Raw genomic sequence first — 27,407 nt, forward strand, 5'->3', positions numbered from 1 at the left:
TCGCAGAAAGCGTTCATCCGTGGGGGAAGATGGGCCAGTCCTCAGAGGCAAGGCAGCCCATCCCCGGGACACGTCCTCCAGCCCTGTGCCTGAGCAAGAGACCCCAGGGGACTGGCCCCGGCGGGAGGGTCACAGACGGAGCAGCCGAAACCACCTCAGCTCTGGATCTGCAGGGGACAGAGCACAGGGCCAGCAAGGCAGGCTTCCCAGAAGCAGAGTGTGAGCGGAGAGGCCTAAGCCAGGGTAAGGAAGAGAAAGTGCAGGAGACGGAGGAGACGTGGCAGGAGACACGGGGACCATCCAGCTCTGGGGAACGTCGCCCGAGCTGCGGAGGGCTGGGGTGACCCTGCCTACTGCACGGAGGAGCCTGCAGCCAACCCCCAGCTCGCACAGCGCCACCTGAAAGGGCCCAGCAAGGCTTAAACGCACTCAGTCCCCCCTCTCGCTGCCGCTGACCTTCAAATACAGATGGCGACGGGCACAGCAGAGACAGACAAAGGGTCAAGATCTCACCTTCCGCTGGTCACACTGCACACAGAGCAGAGGGGAAAGTTCTCCATTACTGGGCATTTAAACCACGGAAACAGTCCATTCCCAACAGCACAAGGATGATTCATCCTTATAACGATCAAACCGAGGCCGTGTTAAGAACCAGAAGGGGCTTGTGAATCAAAGACTCAGTCACGTTCAGGGTAATTTTAAGGTTAAGTATATTTAATTGTATTGCAGTGCTCCAAAAATTAGCAACCCATGAATGACAGAACTACTCTCTACCAACCAGCACGACCCATCATCTGACCTTGGCTGCCAGCATGAAGGTCAAGACCTGACAAGAGGAATCCTGTACCTTCACACACCATCCAATGACGTTTTCAGAATTTTTAATTTCTACAACCAATATTAAGACTAAAATGGTCTCTAAAATAACTTTTAAGTATACGCACGAGGGGAAATCCTACAGAATATGTGGGTTCAGGGGCTGCAAAGTGACACCCGGCCAGGGACAGCAACAGCTCCCAGGGCACCACAGGGGATGCCTCCGGACACTCACAAGGTCCAACCCCAACCCGAGGGCCAGTGAAGGGCACCGTGAGCCATACAAGCCAACCGCACACCTTGATGGCCACCAGAAACCAAAGCCCAAGTGCCCGAACCCCGCATCCCACGCTGGATGGGCATTCGCAGAAGGAATGACCGAGGACCTTTCCACACCAAGCGTACCTTTAACGGAGTGTCTGTGTTCTTATTCCTCCCCAAATATTGTGAGACTGGTATCAGCTTCATCTTCACAGAGTGATCTAAATGAGGGTGTGCAGCTCGTTCAAGGTCACACAGCTAGTAAATGGTGGGGTCAGGACCAGCCTGGCCCCGTGTCCTCGTGCTCCAGGGCCACCGGCCCTCCCCCACCCCGTCAGAGTCGCCGTCGGCACCAAGTAAGGGTCACAAAGCAGACCTGATCCCATCCGTAACAGGCAAACAAAGCTTCTCCCACTGCTGTCAGAAGAGAAAAGCTAACACAGCCGCCTGACCCACGAAGCAACTGCTTTCAAGATTAGGAGTTTTACGTCTGTCACAAAAATGCCCATCACATTTAATGTAGTTATTCTAGGAACTTCCCTCTCTTCGCAAGGTGTCTGCTGATAATAAAGCACATAATCACCCACGTTACTGTACACAGGAAATCAGAGCTGCAGGGTCCCGTCGTCAAATACCGGGGAAAAGCCAGAGATGAATGGGGGTGGGGGGCTGTCGAGGGCTGGAACGGCATTCCCAAACAAACACCATTAAATGGAATTTTTTTTAATGTGATATCAAGAGACTCGTGAGATGCTTAGGGCTTAAGCTATAGGGTTCAGAGGGGAATGGTGACGGAGTGTTTTGAAGGATTTTGGTCATGAATGGTATATAATTTTTTACTACAAGTCTTGCTCCAGTAATAAAGTACTTTACTCACCCATGCCTTTCCCAGTCAGAACAGAGCCCGCCTCAGCCACGGCACAGCGCATTCACCACACGTTTGGCAGCCTTTTATCTGCATGCTAAGCTGCTCCAAGAAGACTTGGTCTCTCTCTGTTTTGTTGGAGGGTCTCTATTACACAGCTCATTACAAGTGTCCCTAACTCTTAGACAACTCTTAGTTGACGACGTGGCTAATGAAGTCTAAAGCTCCAACAACAAATCATTTACAAGTCCTGGGTGCTGCATTCCTAATGGAGGAAGTTTTTAATCATAAGCAAATGCAATCACTTATGTTAAGCAACCCATGGACCTGGTCAATGTAGCACAAACGGCCATTAAGCAAAAATTATGACAAGAGACAAAACCGTAGCACTGCAGACATAGCAATTTATGCTATTTGTAGGCTCTAATAAACTTTGTCTTGATGAAACTGAACCAAACCTTCCCCATGCAGGATCCTAGGCTTAGGAGCAGATTTGACATCCTCCTAGGCAAGTGGGGGTCCCGCCAGCACATGACGGACAAGGTATGGTCTTAACATCCATATTCACAAAACTGTAAGAGTGGCAACACGTGAGGCCTGCCAAGCTGCTGAAGGTTTTTGAGCTTCTGCACCTGCAGCAGCAGGTCTAGACACCCCCGAGGGGTAACGGAGTGGGGCTGGCCCAGAACGGGTGATGTACAGGGAGCTACTGTCCCCTCATCCTAGGTCTCAGGCAGCAGAGCAGGCCCTGTGAGCTCTAGCAGAGCCAAGGTCACGAGACCTCCCTTCCGACCTGTCCCTGCACCTCGCCCCGCCTGGCCCCCTCGCTGTTGACACAGAGCACGCCAATTCCAAAGGAAGTGTCCCGTGCCTGGGATCGTCCCTGTCATGACCATCTGGTGACCGCCCATCACTTCCTAGTAGAGTAGGATTAACGTCGTCCTGGCAAGGAGAGATGCAGTGAGATTACCCGGACAATCACGGTTTGACAACAGTAAGCAGACACCCCCGGATCTTTAAAAATAAAGGACAACCTCCCTGCCCCCCTCTCCTCCACAGAAAGCACATCCCGTTCCCCTCCGGCATAACGCAGCATGAGGGACAGCACAGAAAGCAACATCCTAGTTACACAAATCAGCTTTAGAAAAAAATGTCTGAAAATACCTGTTTGGGAAGAAATACCGAGTATTCTGGGTTAGTCTCGTGTTTAGGTGCTTTTTCAAAGAAACCCAGTGGCAGCAACACAAAGGGAATCGAGAAACAGACTTCTGCTCCAACAACACTGTGCTTTAATAGCTGGATGAAAATCTGTCAAGAAGCCACAATAAAAGATATTTAACTGACGTGTCACTGGTTCACTGCATCATGATTTATATATTTGTATTGAACTTGAACATTAAATTGGCAGGACACATAAAATACTAATTTAATGTGATGTCTAAATTCTGTGCACACAGTGGGCACTCGGTTACAATGCACACAACAGACTGAGGGTAGGCTCGGAGTTGTTTCACAGAACAGGATCAAAACGTATCACATTTAGCCATTAACGCAGAAAACGGAAGCGACTGCAGGAAGCTTATTGTATTAGTATTTGCGGAGGGCACAAGTAACAGACGTGCATTCACCCACTTGGAAATGCACCTCTTCCCTGAGATACAGCAAAGCCAGCTGTGTCTAGAGTATGCTTCCATCATAACGTGCCTATGAAATTAACTGGGGTTCTTCCTTTTTCGAAACAGTAAAGCGTACCTCCTAAGACTTCTTGTATGATACACACATCTTCAAATTGCAAAGATAAATTCCTTAAATTATCTCAACATATATTTAAATAATCCTCGCAGAAAGCTTGTGCCGTCAGGCCCTGAAAGTGCACGCTGCAAGGATCACTGGTGCTGGTCAAGAGCGCCCCGTGTCCTCCCAGCAGGGTGATTAATGAAGGTACCTTTCTCACAGAATGTCAGACTCTGCCTTTTTAACAACTGACCTTTCATAGAATACTACTGAACTCATAATTCCACTTTTGTTCAGTTTCTTATTAGTGGAGTTAAAATTAATACTTAGGGGAATGACGGCCAAGGTGGTGCACAGTAAATCTTGGAGCGCATCAGCCTTCCGTGCGGGCCGCCCCAGGAGCGCCACCTGCGCCGGGCCCCTCCCTCGGCCAAAGCATTCCACTGAAACCCGTGTCCTTTCACAAGACAAATTAAGCGCCGTCTGCAGACCTCTGAGAACAAAGATGTATATATATACACACGTATTTTTTTTAAGTCTTTCTCAAAACTACAAACTTTTTAAAGGACCTAATAAAATTGCTAATTTCCATCATAAATTTAAAAGAATTTACTCTTACTCAGTCTTCTGAAACATTCCTGAGAACTAAGATGACATATGGCACGACACACTCTGTAACCCACATTCATCTCCTAGAAGTGACAATCTAATAACCCATGAAGGCAACACAATACGCCAAAGCCGCTTACCTTACTACAGGATCCCATGAAAAAAAATTAGCTGCTAATACCTCAAGAACTCTCCCCTAAAATAGTGGGGGGAAAAACGATTGGAAAACGGAGCTAGGACAGGGTTTCTTCTAATTATCACTGGGAATAGCAAATTACTTAAGGACTCAATTTTTTCACCATGCCAACCATTTCCATACTCAGACATACCTAATTTCTATAAACCCCTTAAGGGCCCAAACTAGTTTTAGCTTCAAAGATCTTATGAGATCCCAGGGCGAAGTAAGAAGCCAAGAGTACATTCAATTATTAATTCTTATTAAATATTTGAGAAAGTCATTCTGAATAAATATTGAAAATACAGGATACAGGTAAATATGTAGTCTAGGTCAGCGCAATACGCCTTGTGATCTCATTTATCCTTGCGATCAAGGCGGTGGTTCACGTAAGGAGGGCTGGAGATTTAGGTAAACAAGCAAGTTAATTCTAGAGGATAAGAAAAAGATGCCTGCGTGTGGGCCCTGTGTCCGGCTCCAACGTAGAAGTCGTGCCCTGGTGAATCAAGTCTTCTTGGAGAACTAGGAGATCACCGCCCTGCTCTACAAACCCCGTAGAAGGCCAAAGGCTGCTTATCTGAATCCCAAATGCCAAGCAGGATAATGGTCAATGCCACCACTGCGGGTATGGAATGAGAGCTAGCCGCCCCGCGGCAGAACAGACAGGGCCAGCATCAAGCATGAGAGCGCCTAAGAAGGGTATCCGAGATCGAAATGGGAAAATAAGAGAAAGTTGAAGGGAAAAAGAGAAACAGCAAAAATGATCTGACACACTTTGCGAGGGACTCCAAATCAACCATATTTTCACAAAAGAGCAAAAACGAAGACTGTAAAACCAGACGTAAAGCGGAGGGACCGTGAGGCCCGCTCCTCGGGTACAGTGCCGAGTGGCAATAACAAAAAGACACAGGAGATTTTGCACACGAAGTTCACAATATTACAACAGAACTGGAACACAATTTCCAATCTCAGAAAGGAGAGGAAGGAGAGAGAACGCCACAGCTTCCATTTAAAGAGGGAAAACGGGAAATTAGCTAACTCAGATGAAAATGGCTTTCTCCCCAGCCCCCACCCCAGGCAGCAGGGTCAAGGACATCAGGGAGACAGAAAACCAGCAGAGGTTCAGGGCCCCAGTCCTTATGACTCATAAGACACAAAAAACCTGGGGAAAAGCCATAAAATATTGATGCTCTCCACTTCTGCAAAGGTAACAAATCCATGAAGGAAAAACACCCACAAACCTTCAATGTGCATTCTAGAATGTTTCCACTAAGCTTAGAGTGCTCATTGTACTAGTACATTTACCCAAAATGGGCAGTATTTCCATAAGGATTTCCTAGAAAAGACCACCTTTGATTTCATTGCAGCCTGTCAGTCAAAGTGCCACACGTTTATATTTGGCCATTTACCAACAGTGGGTAAGCTTCCCATTTCACAAAGACCCCCCCTCCCCAGCCTGCACCCTCAAGACCCCGCAACCCCGGGTTTGATCCTGGGCCCACTGGAGGAGGCCTGTGCCACCTCGTCCCGAGCGCAGGGGGAGGAGGGCGCGTCCAGCCATGGGAGCAAGCTGGGAAGCCCCCATCTGGAGCACATACAAAGGCAGAGTCAGGAACACCCTCCAGCATGAAGGGGAACACACCTAGGACAGAACATCCTTTGTTGCATACCGAACTAGGGCGGCCATGCCAATGTACCTCCCAACGCAATCTTGAATTTGTGGATTAATATTGTAAAATAGTTCCTTTTGATTATGTGTAATTTACTTCAGTTCTCAAAAGCGGAGAATTCCTCAAATGTAGTAAAATTCGCACCTGAAAATGTGCCGTAGACAGAATTTTCAAGCTACAGGGGCTTATACCTCATTATCGTAATTGGGAAAAAATAATGAATTCCTATTCCACCTAAGAAACCATAACCAACTTCCCCAATTATCAGTAAAATACTTTGTAAACACCTATATAAAAATTCAAAGACTTCTGCATAATCTCTATTTGAAACACCAATTACCTAATTACTTAACATTTACTGAACTCATTAGTGAGTTCGTTTGGTGCAGCTCTCAAGGATACAGGGCAGGATCAGAGGCAAATTACAATTTTTTCCTACCATGGAAGGAACATGTGCAGCGACGTAAACATTGAAGTGACGTTAAAGATCCTAAAGACGCTAACATTCGACTCCATGACCCAGGTGCTGACACAGAGACCCGGGACAGGCTAAACCCTTAGGGAACGGGAGAAGATGTCACAGAGAAAGCCCCAGAAGTTTCAGCAGGGAGACTGGGGGACAAGACGCTCCCCGGAGAGAAGCGGATGCAAAGTGTGCGGTCTGCACCTGACAGCGCCTCGAGTCCTTCCGCCAGCTCGCTCATTAGAGCCATTTTCTGATCACGAGACAGGGGAGTCGTTCCTGCATCTGGCGCACAAGGAACATGCAGACGCTCCCGCCCTCGGCTCCAGGGACCGCGAGTAATAGGGGCAGGTGAAAGAGACACAACGGGACACCGAAGCCAGAGAAAAGAGGTTTGCGAAGAAGTGTAGTCGTTCACGTTTTGCAGAAGCAAAGACGCCATCTGGCTCCATCCAAGAAAGGGCTGATTCGCAGACTTTCCAAGTCCAGTCCGTGGAACTAGAGGGGGAGCCAGCAGCCACACCGGCACAAAGGCACAGAAATATTACGTGGGAAAAGTAAACATGATCCAGGACAAACATTACTCACCAGAGCCAGCCTTTTCAATTTACTGCTGGATGTGTCTAAAAAATGGACGCCTTGACCACGAAGGAACCGTGAAGGAAGCCACGTACTCTGGGTAAGGCTGACGGGTTCATCAACTCAGGGATGCTGGTAGTGGGGGAGGCCATGCACGTGTGGGGGCCGAGGCGCAGGAGAAATCTCTGAACCTTCCCCTCAATTTGCTGCTCTAAAAAAAAGTCTCCATAAAAAAAAAAAAAAAAGATGCTTTCTCATTTCTCAAACTTTGTTTTCCTTCTATAGAGAATACCACTTTAACCCTCCTGCCAAAACTCCTGTGTCCGGAGGCCCCGCCCTACCCATTCTGGCTCTGCCCAGGGGGCTGGTGTGCAGGGACCTGGCTGCTTCCCTCCCTCAGATTTCCGCAGCAACGAGAAATGAGGTGATCTACACAGTCCACGACACAGCAGTCACAGTAAGTGCTGCACTAGCTGTCTAGGGCTGCAGTAACGAGGAACCACAGGCCAGGAGCGAGGACTGTAGAGACCAGAAGTTGAAGATCGAGGGGTCTGCAGGCCGGGCTTTTTTCTGCGGTTTCTCTCCCTGGCTTGCCACCCTCTCCCTGTGTCCTCACGTGGTCTTCCCTCTGTGTCTGATGTTCTTATAAGAAGGGGAGATTAGACACAATCACGATGGATTGGGGCCCTCCCTAACGAGCTCAATTTAACCTAAGTACCTCTTTAAAGACCCGAACTCCAAACACAGTCACATTCCGGAGCACGAAGGTTAAGACTTCTACACAGGAACCTGGGGGTGGGGGAGGGGGCGGCGACACAGCTCAGCCCCTAACAAGCGCGCTCGCGGAGACCAATGACAGCAGTGCAATACTGCCTGGTCCCAAAGGACAAGGTGACGCAGGAGAGGATGAGCACAGGGCAAGACTGGCACGGTGGTGCGGACTCTGCCCAGATTAGGAGAACAGGAACGTACTTGGAGGTTCGCACAGATGCGCCTTCCATGGCCCCCTGGAGGCTGCCCACTCTGAGAAGGCCCAGCCACCGATGCAGGCTCCCCTGGTCCGGGTACGAAGCTCCCTCACTTTAGGGAGACCGAGGGAGTGACACATCCGTGCGTAAATCATGACGACCGGGCGACTGGCTGAAGAAGCCCCCTGAACTTCCTGCTTTTTCCACCTCTGACCTCTAGAACTACGTCCCTCTTTAGGAGGAGCACGGATACCCCAGCCGCCTGACCCCTCCTGTGGTCCGGCTTTAGAGAAAGGTCTAAAGTGCCCGTGTGCTGGTACCAGGGGGACTGGAGTGAGGAGGCAGGACAGACGTGGTCCTTGCCCTCCAGGAACTCCGGGGTCAGAAGACACGCCACAGAGGAGGCGATTATAAGGAAGTGCAGGCGGGGTAAGCACGGAGTAGATGCAAAGCAGGAGGAGCTCGGAGGACGGGTCCCCAAGCAAGCCTGGCCTGGAGCCCCAGGGCGTCCCCCTACCCCCAAGGGGGAGATCCAAGAGGACAGCTGGGGAGTGTGGGTGTCAGGTAAAAGGAGTGGGGGAAGACCCCCCCAGGGGGAGGAGGCAGTGGTGGGAGGACCCAGAGGCTACGTCAGGAGACAGCAGTAGTAAGACAGAGGCCAGGACCGAGGAGAAGGATCCCCAACATGCCGGTGCTTACTGCGTGGGGCACTGTTCCAAGAGTCCTGTGTATTCACTCACTGAATCATCCACCCGTTCTACATGGTAGAGGCTATTAGATCCCACCTCACATGGGGAAACTGAGGCATGGAACAGTTAAAGGGATTTGCCGAATTATAGCTGCAAAGTACAAGAGCTAAAAGTCTACACCTGGGGGCCCAGCTCTAGAGGCGCTGGCTTACCGGCCTCGGAAAGGTGGGCCATTTGGTGGGAGCACCAGGCATGGCTGGGCTTGAGCTCAAGGGACCCGAGGGCAGAGACTGCAGGGGCCAGAGATCAGAGCTGGCACTCCCACATCCTCGAGAGCGAAGTCTCGTCTGCTCCAGGGTGAGGTGGTCCCACGTGGGATCAGAAAGGACACTGCAGTAGCCTTGAGGGGCAGAGGCCAAAGGTGAGGCCAGAAAGCGTGCCCGCCGAGGAAGCCTTTCTGGCGCATGAGCACGCTCCTGGAGGACGGGTATGGGGACCCAGTCACGGCCAACGCCAGAGCAGAAGTGGTGAAGGTGACACACAACCACTGCACACAGCCAACAGAAGGAGCGTTCCAGACAGACTGTAAAAAAGATGCTTAATAAAGAACACCCGCGATGTAAAGTACAGGCTAAGAAGCAGAGAGCGGACTGGACTGTAAACACAGATGAAACCCTGGGAAGAATGAACACTGCCGGCCATTTGCTAAAACAGGCCATCAGTTTCACAGATGAAAACATCAGAAGCTCATCATTCACGGGGGCTCATGGCCGTGGCACAAGTGAGGTGCACACGCATCAGGTCACGGGACAGGTGTTCAGAGGAAGGTTTCCGGGCGGCACGGCCACCAGGTAGGGAGCGAGCTGGCGAGCAGCAGACCACTGGCACGCCTCTCCACCGAGAGGCTGGGTGAGCCCACGCCTGGCAGGGGAAGGGGCAGAAGCGGCCTTGGGGGCCCCGGCGAAGGACGAGATCCAGCGCCTCCTCCCCAGGAGACCTTCCCCGATGCTCTGGGTACCGAGCTACCCCCATCAGTCTTCGTGCCTCCTGTAGGTCTTTACCGTTCTCTCTCTCCGGGGCCACACGTGTGATTACTCACAACTGTCTCTCCTGACAAAGTTCCTGGAGGACAGGGTCACGTCTTTATCCCTCCGGCACCACGTTTCTACAGACTTGACACGGAAAAGCTCAACAAGCGTTTGCCGAACGGACTTCTCACTTCACGCCTTTCTGGAACGGACTCGACAGAAATACACGGTATGCTCCCGTGGGCTCCCCACACAGGGCCAGCGAGACGACGTGCGCTCTGTGCTGGGCACCTGCCACCCACCCGGGAGACGGCCGGTCCGTCAGTCCACCTCGTTAGGTAGCTTCCCTCAACCACGGTGAGCAGGAGAATGAAAATCTGACTTTGTGAAAATGCTGCATTTATCTCAATTCACTTGAACATAATGTATTATTGCTAATATTAGTAATTTTAGCTCTAGAAATTGTTCCAGCCTCCCAAAGAAAGAGCCCTTGACCCAAAATATCAGAGGATATTAGACTGAGAAATGATCTACTGATGCAAATCATTAAGTCTATTTGCACCTGCTTACTGAACCCTGTCACGGAGATTAGACTGCGTGCGTGGGGAGCGTGCGGGCTGCGCATGGTTAGGAGACGTCTTGGTGGATCCAAGCTCTATGTCATTAATTTTCCCACTTTCCCTCATTAACAAGTAAAATGTTTTTACTGCTTGAAAAGTTTTAATAAATAGAAAAAAGCAGAGCAGCTGACATACTTTTTAATGTAATATACAAGAGCTTTTAATATTTTTACATACATTAATGAAAAAGCTACAGGAAAATGCTAAAAGGTTATATATGTGCGGAAAAGCCAGAAGAATAATTTTCTGAGAAGGACCACGTGATGCTGGTTAGGTTGCACGGCCACCCGTGGATGTCAACAGAAAGCCTTCTGCCCGCACCCGGTGGCCCCCATGCGCCAGGGAAGCAGTGACAAGGCAGTCCATCCAACAGGTGCAATACTTCCCCTGACTACCCAGGAGATATGCTCACAACACGGAATTCTCCACGAAAATGAAACCGACTGGCTGACACAGGCATAGAGCAAGCTGTTTGCCACATCCCCGCCACTAAACCCCCACACGCTCCCATGAATAAGCACTCACCAGCAGGCTTTAGAAAGAAGAGCCCACCTTTTTCTCTGACACCCCACCTCCCCCTTCCGCAGGTGACCATGCTAGAGTCTTCAAGGCCTTCTCTGCGAGGGGGGCCAGCACATGTCCCCAAGGCCCACCGCACACGTACGGGCAAATGTACTCAGAACGCACGGGTCAAGACCGAGGCAACCCCCAGACTCTACAGCGACACTGGACCGGCTGCTGCAGCTGGGGCTCAGGCAGGGCAGCAGAGCCTGGCCCCCAACTCCTACAGGGTGCGGGCCTGTGCACTGCGACAGCGCCTTCCCTGGAGCAGAGGACCGCCGGGGCACACGCTCCGTCTGCCGGGAGCTCCTACTCAGTTCACACAGCCAGCAGGGCGGGACACGGCAAGTCCTGTGGCCAAGCCCTACTTTTGCAGCGGGGGAGCCCGCTCCTCCTGAGCTTTTGGGGAGAGGAGAGGTCCTGCCCCCAGGCATTCACCGAGCAGATCTATTTGTGGCCCTACTGTTCACACACTGGCCTTTCTGACAAACTGACCTATTAAGAGGCAGTTAAAACAATCTGCTCTTTTTGGACACAACGTAAGTTGTTCCTTGTTTCTAATCATCCTGGCTTCAGGCCTGAAAACTAGGAATTCTCCCTACAGACAAAACTAGAACCATGCACTTCAGTGAAAGGCCGGGACTCCAGGCCAGGGTCGAAAGCAGGAGCAGCCCCGGGTGCCTTTGTGATTCAGAGCAGAGCGCAGTCCTTCTGCAGGACAGAAGGCAGAAGTCGCTCTCCCAATGCCAGGGGCAAGCTGTCTGGGGAGGGGGAGGGGGAGGGGCTGAGCCTCCAGGCAGCAGGGGCAGATTGGGGGAACTCCCAATCTGTGGGAACTCCTGCTAGACTTACCAGATACGTGCTGGGTGTACCCGCTAGAGGTTCCCTGGGGCTTATTTGATACTTTGGAGTTTGATCGATGAACCCAACACTGGCCCCTTTAAAGATGGAGAGGAAAGGGAAGCGTCCATTACAGGTCAGAACACCTCAGAACTTCACAGAGATTTAGGTCCGTGTGCAGTAACAGCCCCTGAAACTATGCAACAGTCAAAAACTTGAAGCACAAACCAGACCCACCTAGAATTGCCAGTGTGGGGGCTCATGAAGCAGGAGCGGGCTTCCGTCTGGTCTGCAGCCAGCCGGCCACCGGTCCCCTCCCCTGTGCCCTCTGGCCTTCCTGGTGACCTTCCTCCACTGTCCCTCTGCAAGAGCCCAGCAGCACCAGGACGGGGACTGGACAAAAGGCCCGACAGGTGAGCCGGTGCCCTTCCAGCACTAACTGTAAGACAGGGCCGTTCTTCTGTTTCTCTTCTGGCTTATTCTCACACTCTCCCCAGACCGGAATCCTATTTTTAGTCAATACTTGCCCACCGTTGTAGAAAACTTCATTTCTTCAAAGTTCTTCCCCGCCTCTCAGTGAAACGTGGCCACACCGGCTCCACAGCCCCCCTGCTCCTAACGGGGGGCAGACAGAGAAAGGCACGGGGACCTGCGCACCACCTACCGCCAGCCCACAGACCGAGGACACCCTGTGGTCACCTGCCGTCCAAGCCGAGACATCTGGCGGGGAGGGGAGGGTGACAGGGTCTCCAGACGCGCGGCTCTTTGCCTGGGGGTACCCGGCAGCTCTGGGTAGCAAGTCATGTGTTGGCATATAGACAGAAGACGGTATGGTGGGTGCCATGGCCTGGGCTCAGAGCAGATCAAGGCACAGAGTCCCAGTGTGGGAAGAGGGAAACCCTCCTGGAGCTGGATGGTGGTGGCGGTTACAGAGCGATGCACATGCACCTCGTACACCGAACTAGATGCCTCCCCAGAACGTACTTCGTTCAACATACGCTCAACTAGACACTTCCTGAGTGGTGGAGGTGACACGTGTTGTGTTATGTGTGCTCTGCCACAAAAGGGTGTGCTTGGGTCAAAACGGTATTGATTACGCAGGCACCAAAGGGGACGCTCCGCCCCTTCCCTGGCTGGGACCTGTGACCCGTCGTCTCGGAGGAAAGCCATCCACGGAGACCACCAGCTGGCCCAGCCGTGTGATCCATCTGGACGAAATAGCGACAGTTTCTTGCAGTTGATACAACTACGCTGCTCTGTGTCAGGGAAATAAACTGAAAAGAGACTTTTTTGAAAAAACAAAGATCACACGTGTTTAGTTCTGTCAATTCCAACGATCCCCACGGTGCCTGAAGCTGAAGCACGCGGCGGACGTCCCTCAAAATGGACCTCTCCTTCGGGCTTCTTACAGCGGCCGCGATTCTGAACACCACAGTCCTACTCTGACGAAAAAAGTTATCCTCTAGACTGCTTGACCAGCAAAACTGTTCGAGTTCGCAAACACGTGACTTTTCACACAAGTAAACTGATTTCCTTAGACATAATTTGTCAAAAAGTAAAAAGAAAAAAGAAACTATTAACATGTCACATGCTAAAATAATTTTAAGGCTTTCGTAATAACCGATGCAGAAGAGGAACTACCTTCAGAAATTTTACTGCTTGTATTTTAAGTTCAGGGGCTCCAGGTATCCTGAACATGCTTCTGGCCCCCACATATTAAGGGCTAAAAACACAACTGTGATGGTGTCTGTTTCCTCTCCAGAAAGCATTTTACAATTGGCCATAGTAGGTCTACAGCCTATGAATCTTTAGGCAATAAAAACCTAGAAAGCACTTGAAAACTCAGATGCAAAAAACAAGACACCCCATGATGAGTTTTCTATCCCTTGAAAAAGGGATCCCCAGAGCCAGCCTGATGAAGGGAAGGGAAGAAAGACTGAAGTTCACGAGACGGGCAGGCAAAGCCACAGGCGGACAAAGCCAGGCAGCACGGAGACAGGACGCTTAGACATCTGCACACTGAAATTCTACCACGCACTCATTTCTTCAACACGTTCGCCAATTTAACAAATGAATCCCAACAACAAAAAAAGCCAACTAGCTACACTTGCCTCCTTTTTGAAATAAAACAGATACAGCAAGGGTGAGGAGGAGGACCGTGCTTGGTGGCACACAGGCTTCCACCGGCAACTGGACAGAGTGACCACCTCTGCCACAGGCCTTTGCCTCCTGCCCCGCCCCCTCCCGGCAGGATCAGAGCCGGGGGACTCCCGTGTCCACAGCACCAATGCCCTTCACCAGCCCAGGGGCCTCTGCTTTTGCCCTGCGTGGCTGTCCGCCTGGGTACTGCCACTACCACTCAGTGCTCTCCTTCTGAGACGGGGACACCCAGGTGCCTTGGAAAGCTTGGAGAGGACCCTAAAGACACCCCCCCCACCACCAACCGAGGGCGGGCGGGTCCTCAGACATGGCCTGCAGCATGGCAGGTTCTGTGGCTTGTGCACACGACACAGAGGACGTGCTGCTGGGTGCCGGCTCGTCCCCCAGAAGTCCTCCTGTGAGAGCAGATGGAGCCCCAGCTGGCCTCTCCAGTCATGGTCCCCTCCCCAGGCAGCATGGAGGCCCAGGCGTGGCACCCAATCCCTGGACTTTGGTGTGTCAGGAAAGTGCAGGGCTGGCCTGCATGCTGCCCAAAGTCCCTTAGAGTTCTGACCATCTCTGGATCTGGAAAATTCCAAGAGTCACGTACAGAGAAGCGTTCAGAACATACCAACATTTGGCAGTTAGAATCTTAACCGTTTGCCCCGGTGATTCTTAATTATCACTTGATGGAAATAATAGCATTTACTCAATTGCTTGAGGAGTAGTTTATGGCCGTGTGCAAACCGGTGGAAGCCAATGTTCAGAAACCCCCAGAGCCAAGTGGAGGAGGACAGGCGGTCAGTGTGAGAACAGAAGCAGAAAAGCTCCACTCAGCTTCCATTTTTCCCCCTTGACAGGGAGCAGGGGCTGTAGACTATTCCCGTACGACCACCTGCAGGCCTGAGGTTTAAGTCACCCAACCAAATAATGCCACTGTGTCTGCACTGGACTCCCCCCGCCCCCCCGGCCACCTCATGAGTGCACTGTGCCCGTGCTGGATCCGCCCACCCCTGTCGGTGCACTCTGTCCACGCTGGATCCCGTCTCCACTCACCACCACTTCCTGAGAGTAAAAAAAAACAACAAAAAAAAACCCCACAAAAACAACCCCCCCCCAAATACACACAAAAGAAAAAAAAAACGGGGGGGACCAGGACCTGTCTCCGGTCCCAGCCCCAGCCCCACCTGCCCAGCCCCCAGCTCTGCACACACCCCACCGACACCGGGGAGTTGCAAGCGAGGCCCAGGCTTCGTGCAGGATGAGCGAGCAACAGAAGGCTGCCAGCACCACTTGTGGGGAGAAAGGTGTCAGTCTCAAAATATTATTTTCAATAAAAGCTGTTTACCTAGAGAAGATTTAAACACGCCGGGAACTTTGAAGGAAATAAGTGGCCCAGTTCTTTTTAATAAAAGCAGAGCTCAGCTATACAATCACTCTTCTAACAGAGCCTTGAACTGGATGAAGTAAAGATCAGAAAGCTAGGTGTTTTTCCAGACGATTTTTAGAAAAGAAACAACTACTTGCGGGAGGCGACTTCTGAGGATCTAATAACTCAGAAGAGCCGTCTCCCCTACTTCTAGATGTATTTTAGAGGAAGCAATGTTAGAGGAGAGCAGAAACATCTCCAATCCACTTATGCGTATGTATGTGCACACACACCCACCTGCACGGGCACACTGTGCACGAGGAAATGTTCCGACTTCAGAAAGGAACCAAGTTAAAAAAAAAAAAATCATCAGCCTACCCCAAAGCTTTTATTTTCCTCTAATAATGGGCTAAGTTTTTAAAACGTTTCTCCTCATAACTGCATCCCTCTAGACTTGTTGATATTCCACATTTTGCTTATCTAAACACCTGGCAGACAACTGCTGGAACGTGCGTGTTCTCCACCCGGAGACTTGTCACCCAGCGCCCCCCCCCCCCCCCAACAGCCAGCTGGACAGGGACGACAGCGCCCCAACACCACGGCTTCAGGACAAGATTTGCCACCTCCACACGCGGTGTGCTTAACCCAGTAGCTTCCCAGCCCCGCCTGACCGATACACATTCTGTCGGAAGACACGTACAGAGGGAGCACAGCGTCGGCTGCGGCCCACTCAGAAGGGAGCACTTCCCAGCATCACGTGGACAGAGCTGCAGACAAAGCATTTTCTACGTTTTTCACCTGCGCTGGCGAGGGAGGCTGGCTTTCTGGAAGAAGGCACCGAAAGACCAGCTTTAAGAGTACCAACGTGGATTCCAGCAGGAACGATCACCGCACGAGAACTCTGATCCTCCACACGCACGTGCGTGCTTGCAGCGAACACCAAAGACCAGACGCCAATCCAGACAGACCACTGTTCTTCCAGGTAAAGGAATCTGCAGGCGCACTTAACAGAGCAGGCAAGCCCCTTTATTTAAAAAAAAAAAAATACCTGTATATGCACATGTGCAGATCCGATGAGAGATGAGCAAAGATGGGTAGGATGTGGAATGCTTCAGGTATGAGGGTCCTCAGGAAAACACTCAGTGAGACTAGAGACGAGCTGGTCAAACACGTGGGCAGGGAGCTTACCGCACCGGGCACAGACAAGGTAAAAGCAGAACTCAAGGGCTCCGCTGAGACAGCTGGAGCTCAACAGCCTTGAGCTGGAACCACGAGTGTGCCCCAATCTGGAAGGAAATGGAAAAAGTTTCCTCCACAGAAGATGATGGGAGAATTCTCAGAGGAGCTGAATGAACCGCATTTCTGGGAAAGACATTCTCTCCCTCCAGCCTGTCCCCCCTCCGGCCCCAACACAAAGCTCCAAGGAGACTAATCCAGAACACGGGACAGTTCGCATGAATGCCACTCCGTTTTGGTTCTCTGTCCCTGCTGAGACACCCTCACAGATGGCGGGTGGCACGGGATGGACAGCCAAGCCGTTGGGCTCATTTCTGGACGAAGCCATTCGTGCTTCAGACGTGTAGTGAGCAACGTGTAGCTGGGCTCCCAAAGTCAAAGCTGAAGGGCAGTTACGAGCAGCATGCCGGTCTCAGAAGACCAAGGCGCCACGGAATGCGCTTCGCACAGCTCGAAGAAAACTTGTCCCCCGCCCCCACCTGGCCCTCATTCAGAGGGGATGAACCCCTAAACAATCTCAACACAACACCCAACTCACTCCGGCCTCATCCCTCTGCCTTGTCTCCATCCTGCCCTGTCGGATGCCGGCTCCTGCGGGACCTCCCAGCTTGCTCTGTCCCACGCGGCTGCACCCCAGCACCCGGGGTTAAGGCCCAGGCCCACCGCCGTCGAGGGACAGCACCACAGTTCCTGTCCACCCCAGGCCTTGGGCTCCACACAGGTGGGGCTGTCACACTGGCTCCTGCAATGTCCCCAGTGCACGTCCCCAAGGCACGGGGCCCGTCACAGCAGGCACACCCATGTTTTGGGAATTGGGTGACCAATTGAAGAACATATAAAAAATTTACAAAGATCAGAGAAAGATCTACTTCCATCACTTGATATGGAAACCGGAGATAAAAATTCTGGATGAATCTGACACAAGACAATGCTTCAGTTCAATTCAAAAATTAAACTCATTTAACCTTTAACTCAATTTAAATTCTGAAGTGATCAGCATGCAAGAACTCCCCTGTACATTAATATCAAGGAGCTGATCTAATTACTGATACAATTTAAAGGAAATAAATTTAACAAACCAAGTGTATTTTGAGAGTTTACAGCTTAAATGGCACGAACACTTTCAAGATAAAAATTGAGAATTATTCACTAGTCGCACACGGCTTAAATACCAGAAAATATGGGACATATACAAACAATGAAAGTTCTGGAAATCAAAACCTGAACACAAAATAGGAGAAATGTAGGGCAGTACATAAATACAGCACAGCTGTATCTTCACGAAACAGGGAGGCTGCCGTGAGGCGCAAGACCAGTGCAGACGAAGGCACCAAACCAGGGGCCAAGGCACAGCTGCCGGTGCTCCTGTGTGGCCTAAGCTTCGCGCCCCACCGGTGGCCACATGCCCTTCGGACCGGCGTCAGGAGCAGCACGGCCTCATGAGCACACGTGGGAAGGAGATGCGCACCTGTCTGGACTGTGGTTTTCTCCCTCCAGTGCCCGAGGCCTGGCCGAGACAGTTGGCACGCTCACCGGGCACCAGCTGTCCAAAGTCCCCACTCACCCAGTGCCCTCTCCTGGCATCCCAACCTGTTCTGGAAAAAAGACTCCCAAGGAAAATGGAAGTGGCCTTCAAGACGCTACAACGTGGCCATAAACCCCCAATGCTTTTCTCCCGGCAGTTTACTTGACCTCTTCCTCCCAATGTGAAGAGGCCTGTGAATGAACGGCTTCTCCAGACCACAGCTGACGAGAAGTGGGAGGGGGATGGCCACAGACGGAGAGGCCAGCAAGGAGGCCCCTACGCCTAGTGACCAGGGTGAGGAAGGGACGGGCCGAGCCAGACCCCAGGAGGGGCCTGCTGTGTCCAGGCCTGTCCACCCTCAGCAGTGACAGTGACAAGGGGCCGTGGAGCAAGGGCACCGCTGACCAGGCTCAGACCATCAGAAACAGCCCCACAAGACCACAAATCCTGGAACCACGCGAGAGCACCGTCTAGACCCTGTGCGCTTCAGGGTGGGCCCCTCCTTGGGGTGAGAGCTGCTCTCAGTGTCTGGGAGAGCCCAGGGATCTGGGTTGGAAGGGGTCGCCCTAGGGCTCAAGCAAACCCCAGCGCTGGCTACAACTTCTGAGCGCCCCCCACTCACCAAGTGACACAGAGACAGCCTTCCTCCGTGGGACTGCACAGCAGGGTCATGCGGAGTTTGGGCCACACTGTGCCACCAGCCAGGTCTCCTCCTCAGGGAAAAGGGGAAGGGCTCTCCGTGGCAGCGCAAAGGGGCCAGGAGGGCGGCTCCTCCGGGAAAGCTGCCGTCACGTCAGGAACGAAGGAGCCCAATGCCTCCCACAGGAAACTTGCTGTCCAGAGCAGGAGATCAGGGGATTTTTAACACGCCACACAGGTAACACATCCCCCTTTCTCCAAAGTCAGCCGACTTCCTGCTCTGACTCTGAAGTGTGCTTACACTCCAAGTACTGGAAACTTCCAAAGCAAATCCTTTACTGGGACAGTTCGGTGCATATTTTGAACCCACGTATTTGTAACGGTCATTCAACGGTTCTTTGCTTCCTTCCAGGAGTGTCGTGGCAGGCTCAAAATTAAATCAGCCAGCTTGCTCCTTACTCACGGACACAGGATGCAAGTTTTGCCATTTCTGTGCCCCTGCAACACTAATAAAATTGGCAGGAGTAACACGTCGCTTTGTCTTCGCCGAGTCCAGAACCAAGACTCCGAATCCCAGGGACGCTTGCTTAAATACTGCCAACAGCCTGCCTGCTCCCACCCTCCGCCCTGACCCCGGGAAGGCAAACAGGGTGAAACGGGACCGTGCAGAAACGTGAGAAAAGGCGAAACTCCTGAAGCCATGCATTGCTTTTCTCTCTCCTAGACCAGAAACCACACAACTTCACCCGAAAACGGGGCAGCACACCTCTTCTGGGGAGAGGACTCCCGGGAGCAGGACTCGCCCGAGCGGTGGCAGCAAAGTGCAAGTCCGTCAGAGGGGCGCCCTTCTCGGCCAGTTCTCTGCAGGGTGACCAAGTGACCAAGGGAACCCACGCCGTGAAGGCAGAAGGCCCAGCGCCGAGGGCCACCGTCTGTCACTTGGTCACAGTCCCTTCGCCTTGGCCTCCCCGGAAGGCAGGGACGTGGCCTTCCCTTACCTGTGGCCATCCAGGAGCTCCGAGCCCAGCGTGGCACCCACCACCCCGCGGCTGCTCCCTGAACGCCGGGCTGTGTGTGCACGGTGAGCGTCACCGGCCACCCGAGTCAAGAGGGCCCCCCCCCAGAAATTGGGGACAGGTTCCGCGCACACAGGCCCCACACGCGCGGCTCTAGGGCCGGGTGGGGGCGAGGACAAGGCGCTGCAGGCTCCCCAGGCATTCGAGCGCTTGTTCTGAAGAACAAGACGCTTCCTATGAAGCCGAAGCCCGCTTGGGAGGCTCTCCCCGCACAGAAATCTGCTTATTTGACTCAAGAGACCTCCTCAAGAAACACTCTGTAAAATGAAATCATTACGTTGTTTAAGCACATACAACACAAATCAGTTCAAACCAGTGAAGGAAAGCCGTGAGGTGGCTGAGCGTGCAATAGGTGCAAATCCCAAGGAGCATCATTTGATGAAAACTCCTTCCAGTGTTTATCCCGGGGAGACCTTCTCCCCTTCCTCAGAAGATGATATGGAGGGGAGGCCAGGGTCTGCACGAGGATCGCCTGGTCCGCCCGAGAACTAACGCAGGAACTTCCCGGGAAGGGTCTCGTGACACGCAGATGCTCAGGATTCACTCGGACGTGATCGGCAGGCCACGTGGCACAGAGGGGCTGCCAGGGACCGGCTGGCGTCACCTTCGGCGTCCCCGTGCAGGCCACTCCTCCACTTACAACACTTAAAAATGAACAGGAAAGCAGCAAATCCACGCAGAAGCTGACTGCCATCCGCTCAAATGGAGTGCACACAACAGGACTTCACAGGTCTGGCCACTCTTCAGGAGGACCTCAGAGGCATCCCGTCTTCACCATTTCAACGGAGAGACTGCTTTGGCACACGTAAAGGGCGAGACCTGACCGAGCATCCGGTGGGGCGGACGCCCCCCTCCCAGACAGAACAGAGACCCTGCAGTGACATGCTCTGCCGTAGAGGGTCCAGGCCCTCGTCCGTGAGCCTAGTGACAGGGAGCCACGAGCCAGCCAGCCAGCCAAGTGCTGGAAGGAGGGTCAGGCCGAACTAGGCCACACGCTCCCACCCAGCCTCTTACGCTGAGCTAGCAGGGGGCAACTTGCCAGAAACACCGTCAAGAGCCACGTGTGTGCAACACCACAGAGCCCCACAAAGAGAAAACAGCCTGCATGCGTTAAGTTTTCAAAAACACAGAATATTTTTACAACTGCTCAGTTTGGTTGGACTATAAGCTTTCTCGGTGTTGCATTCCTATATCGTTTCTAAAATGACTTCCATGGACAAGATGAAGCACGAGGGTGACTCTTTGAGAAGGGAGGGGGAAGACACGTGCAGGTCCAGCCCGGTGGGACCAGACACGCTACTGCTCCTCTCATAGCGTGAGTGCGACCAGGGCAGAACGGTCCATGTTTCAAGTGAATCAAAGGGAATCAACTTTAGGGAAGCCTAAACAAGCCCCCAAATAACATTTATTTTTCAACACCCCTTCGCATTAGATTTTTTGACACTGCAGGGAATAACGGGGTCAAAGCTTTGTAGTCACGCAGAGATGGCGTGGGGAGAGTTCATCGAGCTCCTGCAAAAAAGCAAGTTACTCTTAAACGTGAGAATTGTTAATGCACACTTGATAGTATTGGCAGGAAGTCATAAAATTAGGATCATACTCTCCTTCCCATCTGATATTCTACATTCAAGTATTTTTAGGAAGGGAAAGGTAATTTAACCTAGACCAAGAAATCCCAAAGATCACTGTATAAAGCCATACAAACAGGTAAGCAGACTGACGTGGGGAACAGGAACCCTATTTTGTACAGAATCACAAGTGAAATTTCACTGAAGACAGAGGTCAGTGGTCAACTTCCAATTTCCCTACTGAAGAAAGCAGCATGGCTCCAGAGGAGATAAAGACCCCAGCCCTCACAAGCACTTGAGGAGGAGGGGCAGAACAGCATCCCCAAGCCGTGAGGATGCTCTGCTCGAAACCCCCTTGGCCCCTGCCCACCAGCAGAGCTGGAGAGCACGGCCTTAGGGGCACACAGCGCTTCACCTGCAGGTACCGCCCCTCGGAGTGGGCAAGGGCAGCACCAGTTCTAGTAGACAAAAGGAATCCTAATCATGTCTTTCTGTACAGGGAACACCAGAGCTGGATGGCATCTGAGGTGAATTCATCCACAGCTGGAAAAAGAAGCCCCACTAATCCCACACAGGATGCTTTCAGAAGAGAGGGAACACCTCCGAAGTCACTTTGTGCCGAAAGGCTAACCTCAATGCGAAAGCCTGGTAAACGCATCACAGAAAGGAAAATTAAGACGAACATCCGTCATGAATGTAAACACACAAGTACTAGAAAAAATGGCAAATTTAAGCCAGTAACATGGTGGGGGGGGGGGGCGTGCAGGGAGAGATCATGAACTACGGGGCATAGTCCAGCATTTCAAGACTGGTATAAAATCTTGCTTCGTCACTTGTTTAAAAAAAAAGTGTATTTTAATGTTTATTTTTGAGAGAAAGAAAGAGAGTGAGACACGGAATCCTGAGCAGGCTCCAGGCCCTGAGCCATCAGCACAGAGCCCGACGTGGGACTCAAACTCACGAACCATGAGATCGTGACCTGAACTGAAGTCAGACGCTTAACCTACTGAGCCACCCAGGCGCTCCTCACCACTTGTTTAAAACAGTAGTAATAATAACGTTGAGACACGTACAAAAAGACTAAGAAAATCCACCATGTAGAGCAAGTATTTTCCATCCGAGAAAAGACACCTATGAGACCCACGGGGGCAGCACCATGGCTCGGGAACCGGAAGCCCCCGTGACTGGAACAGGGGAAGAATGTCCACCGTCACAACGTTTACCCCATACGCCAGAGGGTCCAGTCAGTGGTGAAAGTGGAAATAAAAGGCATAAAGATCAGAAAGTTGTCTTTAGTCACAGGACCGACTTTCTATAGCAGAAGTCCTAAGGAATCTGCAAAACAATTCCTACAACTATTAATTCAGTAAGAGGACAGAAGATCAGCATATCAAAAATCAACATAAAAAACGATGTACCAGCAGCCAGTAAATAACCATTTTAAATTAATTTAGAACACCAAAATATTTAGAAGTCAGATGTACAAAAAACATACGAGATCTCTATGCTGGAAACTAGAACACAGAAGAAAATTAAAGACAAGTCGAATGAATGGAGACATAAACCATGTTCATAAATTGGAAGGTTTTTAAAGTGGTCAACCCTCCCAGTCTGGGTACAAAAATATAATGAACCCCCAACCAAAATCCCAATCAATACTAGACACCTTGATTCTTTAATATGGAAATTTAAAGGCACTGAAGCCAAAATAGTATTTAGGGGGAAAAAAAAAAAAAGAAGACTCATTACCTTAATTCAAGACTTATCACAAAGCTATGCAATCACATCCACACAGTTCTGGTGTGGGACAGATGAAGCGATCACCTGAACCACGCAACATCCAGACATAGGGACGCACACAAGTAGTCAATTGATTTGACAAATGTGCTAAGGGAATTCAATTTAGAAAGTTGTTTTCTCCTCCTAAATGAGGAGAAAACTAAGTAACTGGAAAAAAAAAAAACTGAGTACCTCACCACAACAAGGTGGATCAAGATGATGGGTCCTAGATCTAAACATAAGAGCCCGAAATTATCAAGTTTTAGAAGAATTTATCAGAAAATACTGGAGAAATTAACAGTAGGCAAATCTTGAAGACAAAAAATGCTAAGAAAATCATTAAGTTGTAGTCCCTCAAAATCAGGAACTTCTCATTGGAAGATGGCACTAGAATAAAAACAACATCCAGTTGTGAAATACATATGGTAATACACATATCTGATAAAGGACTTGTAACCAGAAGCACAAATCAATGATAAAACAAACAGGATGCCCATCGAAAATGGGCAGAAGACCCACGCAGACGCCGCACAATGAAAAGGCAGGAGTGGTCGATAAAGATGGTTAGAGGAGATCATGAGGAAAGTTAAAATCAGAACGAGAATGTTTCAGACCCACTAGAATGGCTAAAACTTTAGAAACTAACACATATCAGTGAGAGCACAGAGAGATGGAAACTCCTGCAATTTCTGACGGAAGGGAGTATGAAATGGTTCCACTTTGGGAAAAGTTTTGGCAGTTTCTTAGGAGGTTAAACATACATTTGCCATGCAATCCAGCAATCCCACACCTTGGAGCTGACTCCAGAGAAGCAAAAAGGGGTCCAAAGAGGCTTGAACAAAACTTTCAACTTTACTCCCACTAGCCAAAAATTGGACAATTCAAATTCCATCAGTAGGAGACCTGATAAAACTGTGGAGTATTCCTAGAATAAACTACATTCACCACCAAGAAGGACCTACTAATTGACACGCAACAGGGGTGACCCTCAAAACGTCGCTGAACAAAGAATCCAGTACAGAAGACTATACCCTCAACTCTATATAAAGCTCAAGAATGAGTGGTTAATCAAGACAGAAATGGGAGCGGTAGATGCCAACAGGAGCCGGGACTCACAGGGAGCACAAGGGAACAGGTGGTTTAGAGAGTTCCAGATCTTGGTTTAGGCTGGTGGCCATTTGGCTTGTACACTTTTCTCAAAACCTCACCTCGATTTTCTATCACTTGAAAAACAATTATCAACCCTGAGTATTCATAAAGAATTTTTGAATCTGTAACTTTTAAATGTCCCTTCCTAAAGTTAACCGTGGGTGTATAACAGACTACTGGTTAAAACTCATTTCCCACTTGCCCCTTACCCACAGAATCTCGCCTACCCTGGCTCCCAGCCCGGTGGTGGCCCCGTGACAGGAGGATGCTAGGGGCTCCTTCTGGAAAGGGGGGTGGGTCCCTTTCTCTCTCCTCTGCCCAGAAGGGGAGCATGGCAGCTCGCACCCCAGAGGCCGGCCCAAAGCACCAGAATGAGGGCCACAGCCTGGAGAGGCAGAGGAAAGCCGGAGGCAGCCATGAGACCCAGCCTCCACTGCTCATCTATGAGCGTCTTACTGAAGCCATCCGGACAACTGCTTCAGGCTGAACCCAATCCTGACGCAGAAAGCAGCTCAGAATTAAGCCTCCTCTTGTGTTCTCATCACCCAGAGTGGGCATTTAACGAAACGTCTAGGTTTTATTTTCTTCCCCAAATTCACTTCAAGGAATTTTTTCTTAAAGCAAAAAGTTCCACAAAATTTCTGTGATTTATTGGGCAAGTGAATATGCTAAGAGACAAAATGACATTCCCCACGAATTATTTGGTGTCTGTGATTTTCTGAGCACCGTGGCCAGATGGTTTTCATAGAAAGAGAAGAGTGTATTCATATAGTTCAAAGGTTTGCTTATTTTTTTTTTTTTTTGGCCTTAAAAAAAAAGTACTATTGATTGTAACATGCAGCTCGACAGGAAAAAATCTCGACACTGGAGGCGAAAACGGGTATTTATTACCGTGCCCGCGCTCATTATGGCGGTCTCTGACAGGGGTCCATTAAAATCAATTTTTATGTTTCTATGTATTTTCTTTATCTAATGTTCTCTGGCATTGTGTTTATTAGCCGGTTAAGACAAACACTGAGCAGGAGTGGGCGGTTTTTCCCTCTTCTGTCAGAAGTAACGAGAACTGCAATTTTAATACAACGACTCACAATCGATGGATGGAGGAAACGTTACATTTCAGAACCAAACGTTAAGGAGTGCTCTAAATTTTTTATGTTTTTACAATTAAGAGAAATACGGTGGAGATCTGTCAGAAGAGAAGCACGTGTCCTGTTAGAAAAGGCAGCGCTATAACATCATGCTGGGGGGCTCCCCCCATGCTCAACCGCCCCCCCACCCCCGTCTGTCTGACACCACAGGGGCCACGAGAGCTCCAAATCAAGCAGTTCCAAGACTTCAGGAAACTCACCTGGCAGACTCTGAACAACGAAGGCTGGTCCTGATTTAAAAGCATCAAGATCAGGGAAGCATTTCCCCCCCCCCCAATCCCGGTGACCAATCTTCCAGAGAGATTCCCACATTTGTTGAAGAATCAAAATATTTAAGGCTTATAGTCCATCGACTACTCTGTAAATGTTTTTTTGTTTATCTTAGAGACAGAGAGGGAAGGAGAATGCGAGCTGGGGGGGTCGGGGGTGGTGGGTAGGGGAGGACAGAGGGAGCGAGAATCCCAAGCAGGCTCCACACTCAGTGCACAGCCTGAGGTGGGGCTTGATCCCATGACCCTGGGATCATGACCTGAGCTGCAATCAAGAGTCAAACACTGGATGGACTGAGCCACCCAGGCGCCCCTGTAAACGTGTATGTTAATTAGACGTCATGGGCCACTAGCGAGAGCTGTGCCCCTGTGGTTACCTGTAGGCAGAGGACGCACAGACATCAGCAGATACTGATGATGCAAAGTCCTGGCCCAGCCACATGCCAGGCTGACGTTGTGGCTGCCGGCCCGTGGCTCCGTACCACGCCGCGGTACCCACTGCTTCTGTGCCACTCTCAACAAATACCGCGCGGAGGGGACTGCAGGGGACTCACCCGGCGTCGGGGGTCTTCCTGCCGTGCAGCCTGATCTCATGCACACCCTGCTCACAGGCAGAGATCTCAATCTCCCCCAGCGGGCTGTCCACCACTTTGTAGTTCATTTCACAGGTCTTGTCCATTCTCCCATGCACCTGTAAAAGACGATTTTAAAGCAATGAAGTACACGTGAAAAAGCGTGGTCCCTCTTAAAGCACAACGAGCACCAGTTACTGAAGACAAACGTCTTCCGAAGTTCTTCCCCATTCTTGGAACCTAATCATCGGATGTGTCGTCTTTGTACTGCACTGACTTCAGAGACAGAAAACTACCAGGACCACTAGAGCAGCCGACTAGCGGCACACACGCCTTCCTTCAATTACTCCCTAGCCTCACCTTGAACCAGGGCTCAGTCGAAGAGGCGAAAATGACCAGAGCTCCCTCTATGGGGTCCCTAGGGCCAAGCTAACCTTGCTTCAACAAAACAGTTACCAACTTTCTCACCAACACAGGCTGAAGCCACGGGATATTTTGAACAAAGTACATTTAAAAGCAAGGCATCGTGGAGTGAAGGTGGACACAGCTCTCGTGCAGTGGAAGCTGTGCTGGCTGGGAGCGAGCCCCATGCACGCATGGAGAACACACACAGCTGACCCCGAACAACACAGGTCTGACCTGCGTGGGCCACTGTGCACGGTTTTCCCATACAGGGCTGTAAATGTATTTTTTTTTTTTTACGTTTATTTTTGAGAGACAGAGAGAGAGCACAGTAGGGGAGGGGCAGAGAGAGGAGAAGACACAGAATCGGAAACAGGCTCCAGGCTCCGAGCTGTCAGCACAGAGCCCGATGTGGGGCTCGAACCCACGGACGGCGAGATCATGACCTGGCCTGAAGTCGGACGCTCAACCGACTGAGCCACCCAGGCGCCCCAGAACTATAAATGTATTTTTTCTGCCTTACGATGTTAACAGGTTCCCTAGCTTACTTTTTTTTATAAGAACACAGTATATAACACAAACATACAAAAGGTGATAACCGGATATTTTCACAGGAAGGTCAACAGTAGGCTCTTAGTAGCTAAATTTTTTGGGAGTC

The 27,407-nt window shown here is 50.8% G+C and overlaps 1 protein-coding gene across 2 annotated transcripts in view; it reads right to left on the reverse strand.

Moving 5' to 3' along the window:
- MGMT (O-6-methylguanine-DNA methyltransferase) overlaps nt 1–27,407 on the reverse strand; it is a 244,134-nt gene that overhangs the window by 208,797 nt on the left and 7,930 nt on the right. For both annotated transcript variants that reach the window (XM_030334721.2, XM_032595179.1), the window contains exon 2: nt 26,330–26,466. In XM_030334721.2, coding sequence (XP_030190581.1) covers nt 26,330–26,454 — 125 coding nt within the window. In that variant the 5' untranslated portion in view covers nt 26,455–26,466. The remainder of the gene's footprint in view (nt 1–26,329; nt 26,467–27,407) is intronic.

Source organism: Lynx canadensis, chromosome D2 (genome assembly GCF_007474595.2).
Source record: "Lynx canadensis isolate LIC74 chromosome D2, mLynCan4.pri.v2, whole genome shotgun sequence".
NCBI lineage: Eukaryota > Metazoa > Chordata > Mammalia > Carnivora > Felidae > Lynx > Lynx canadensis.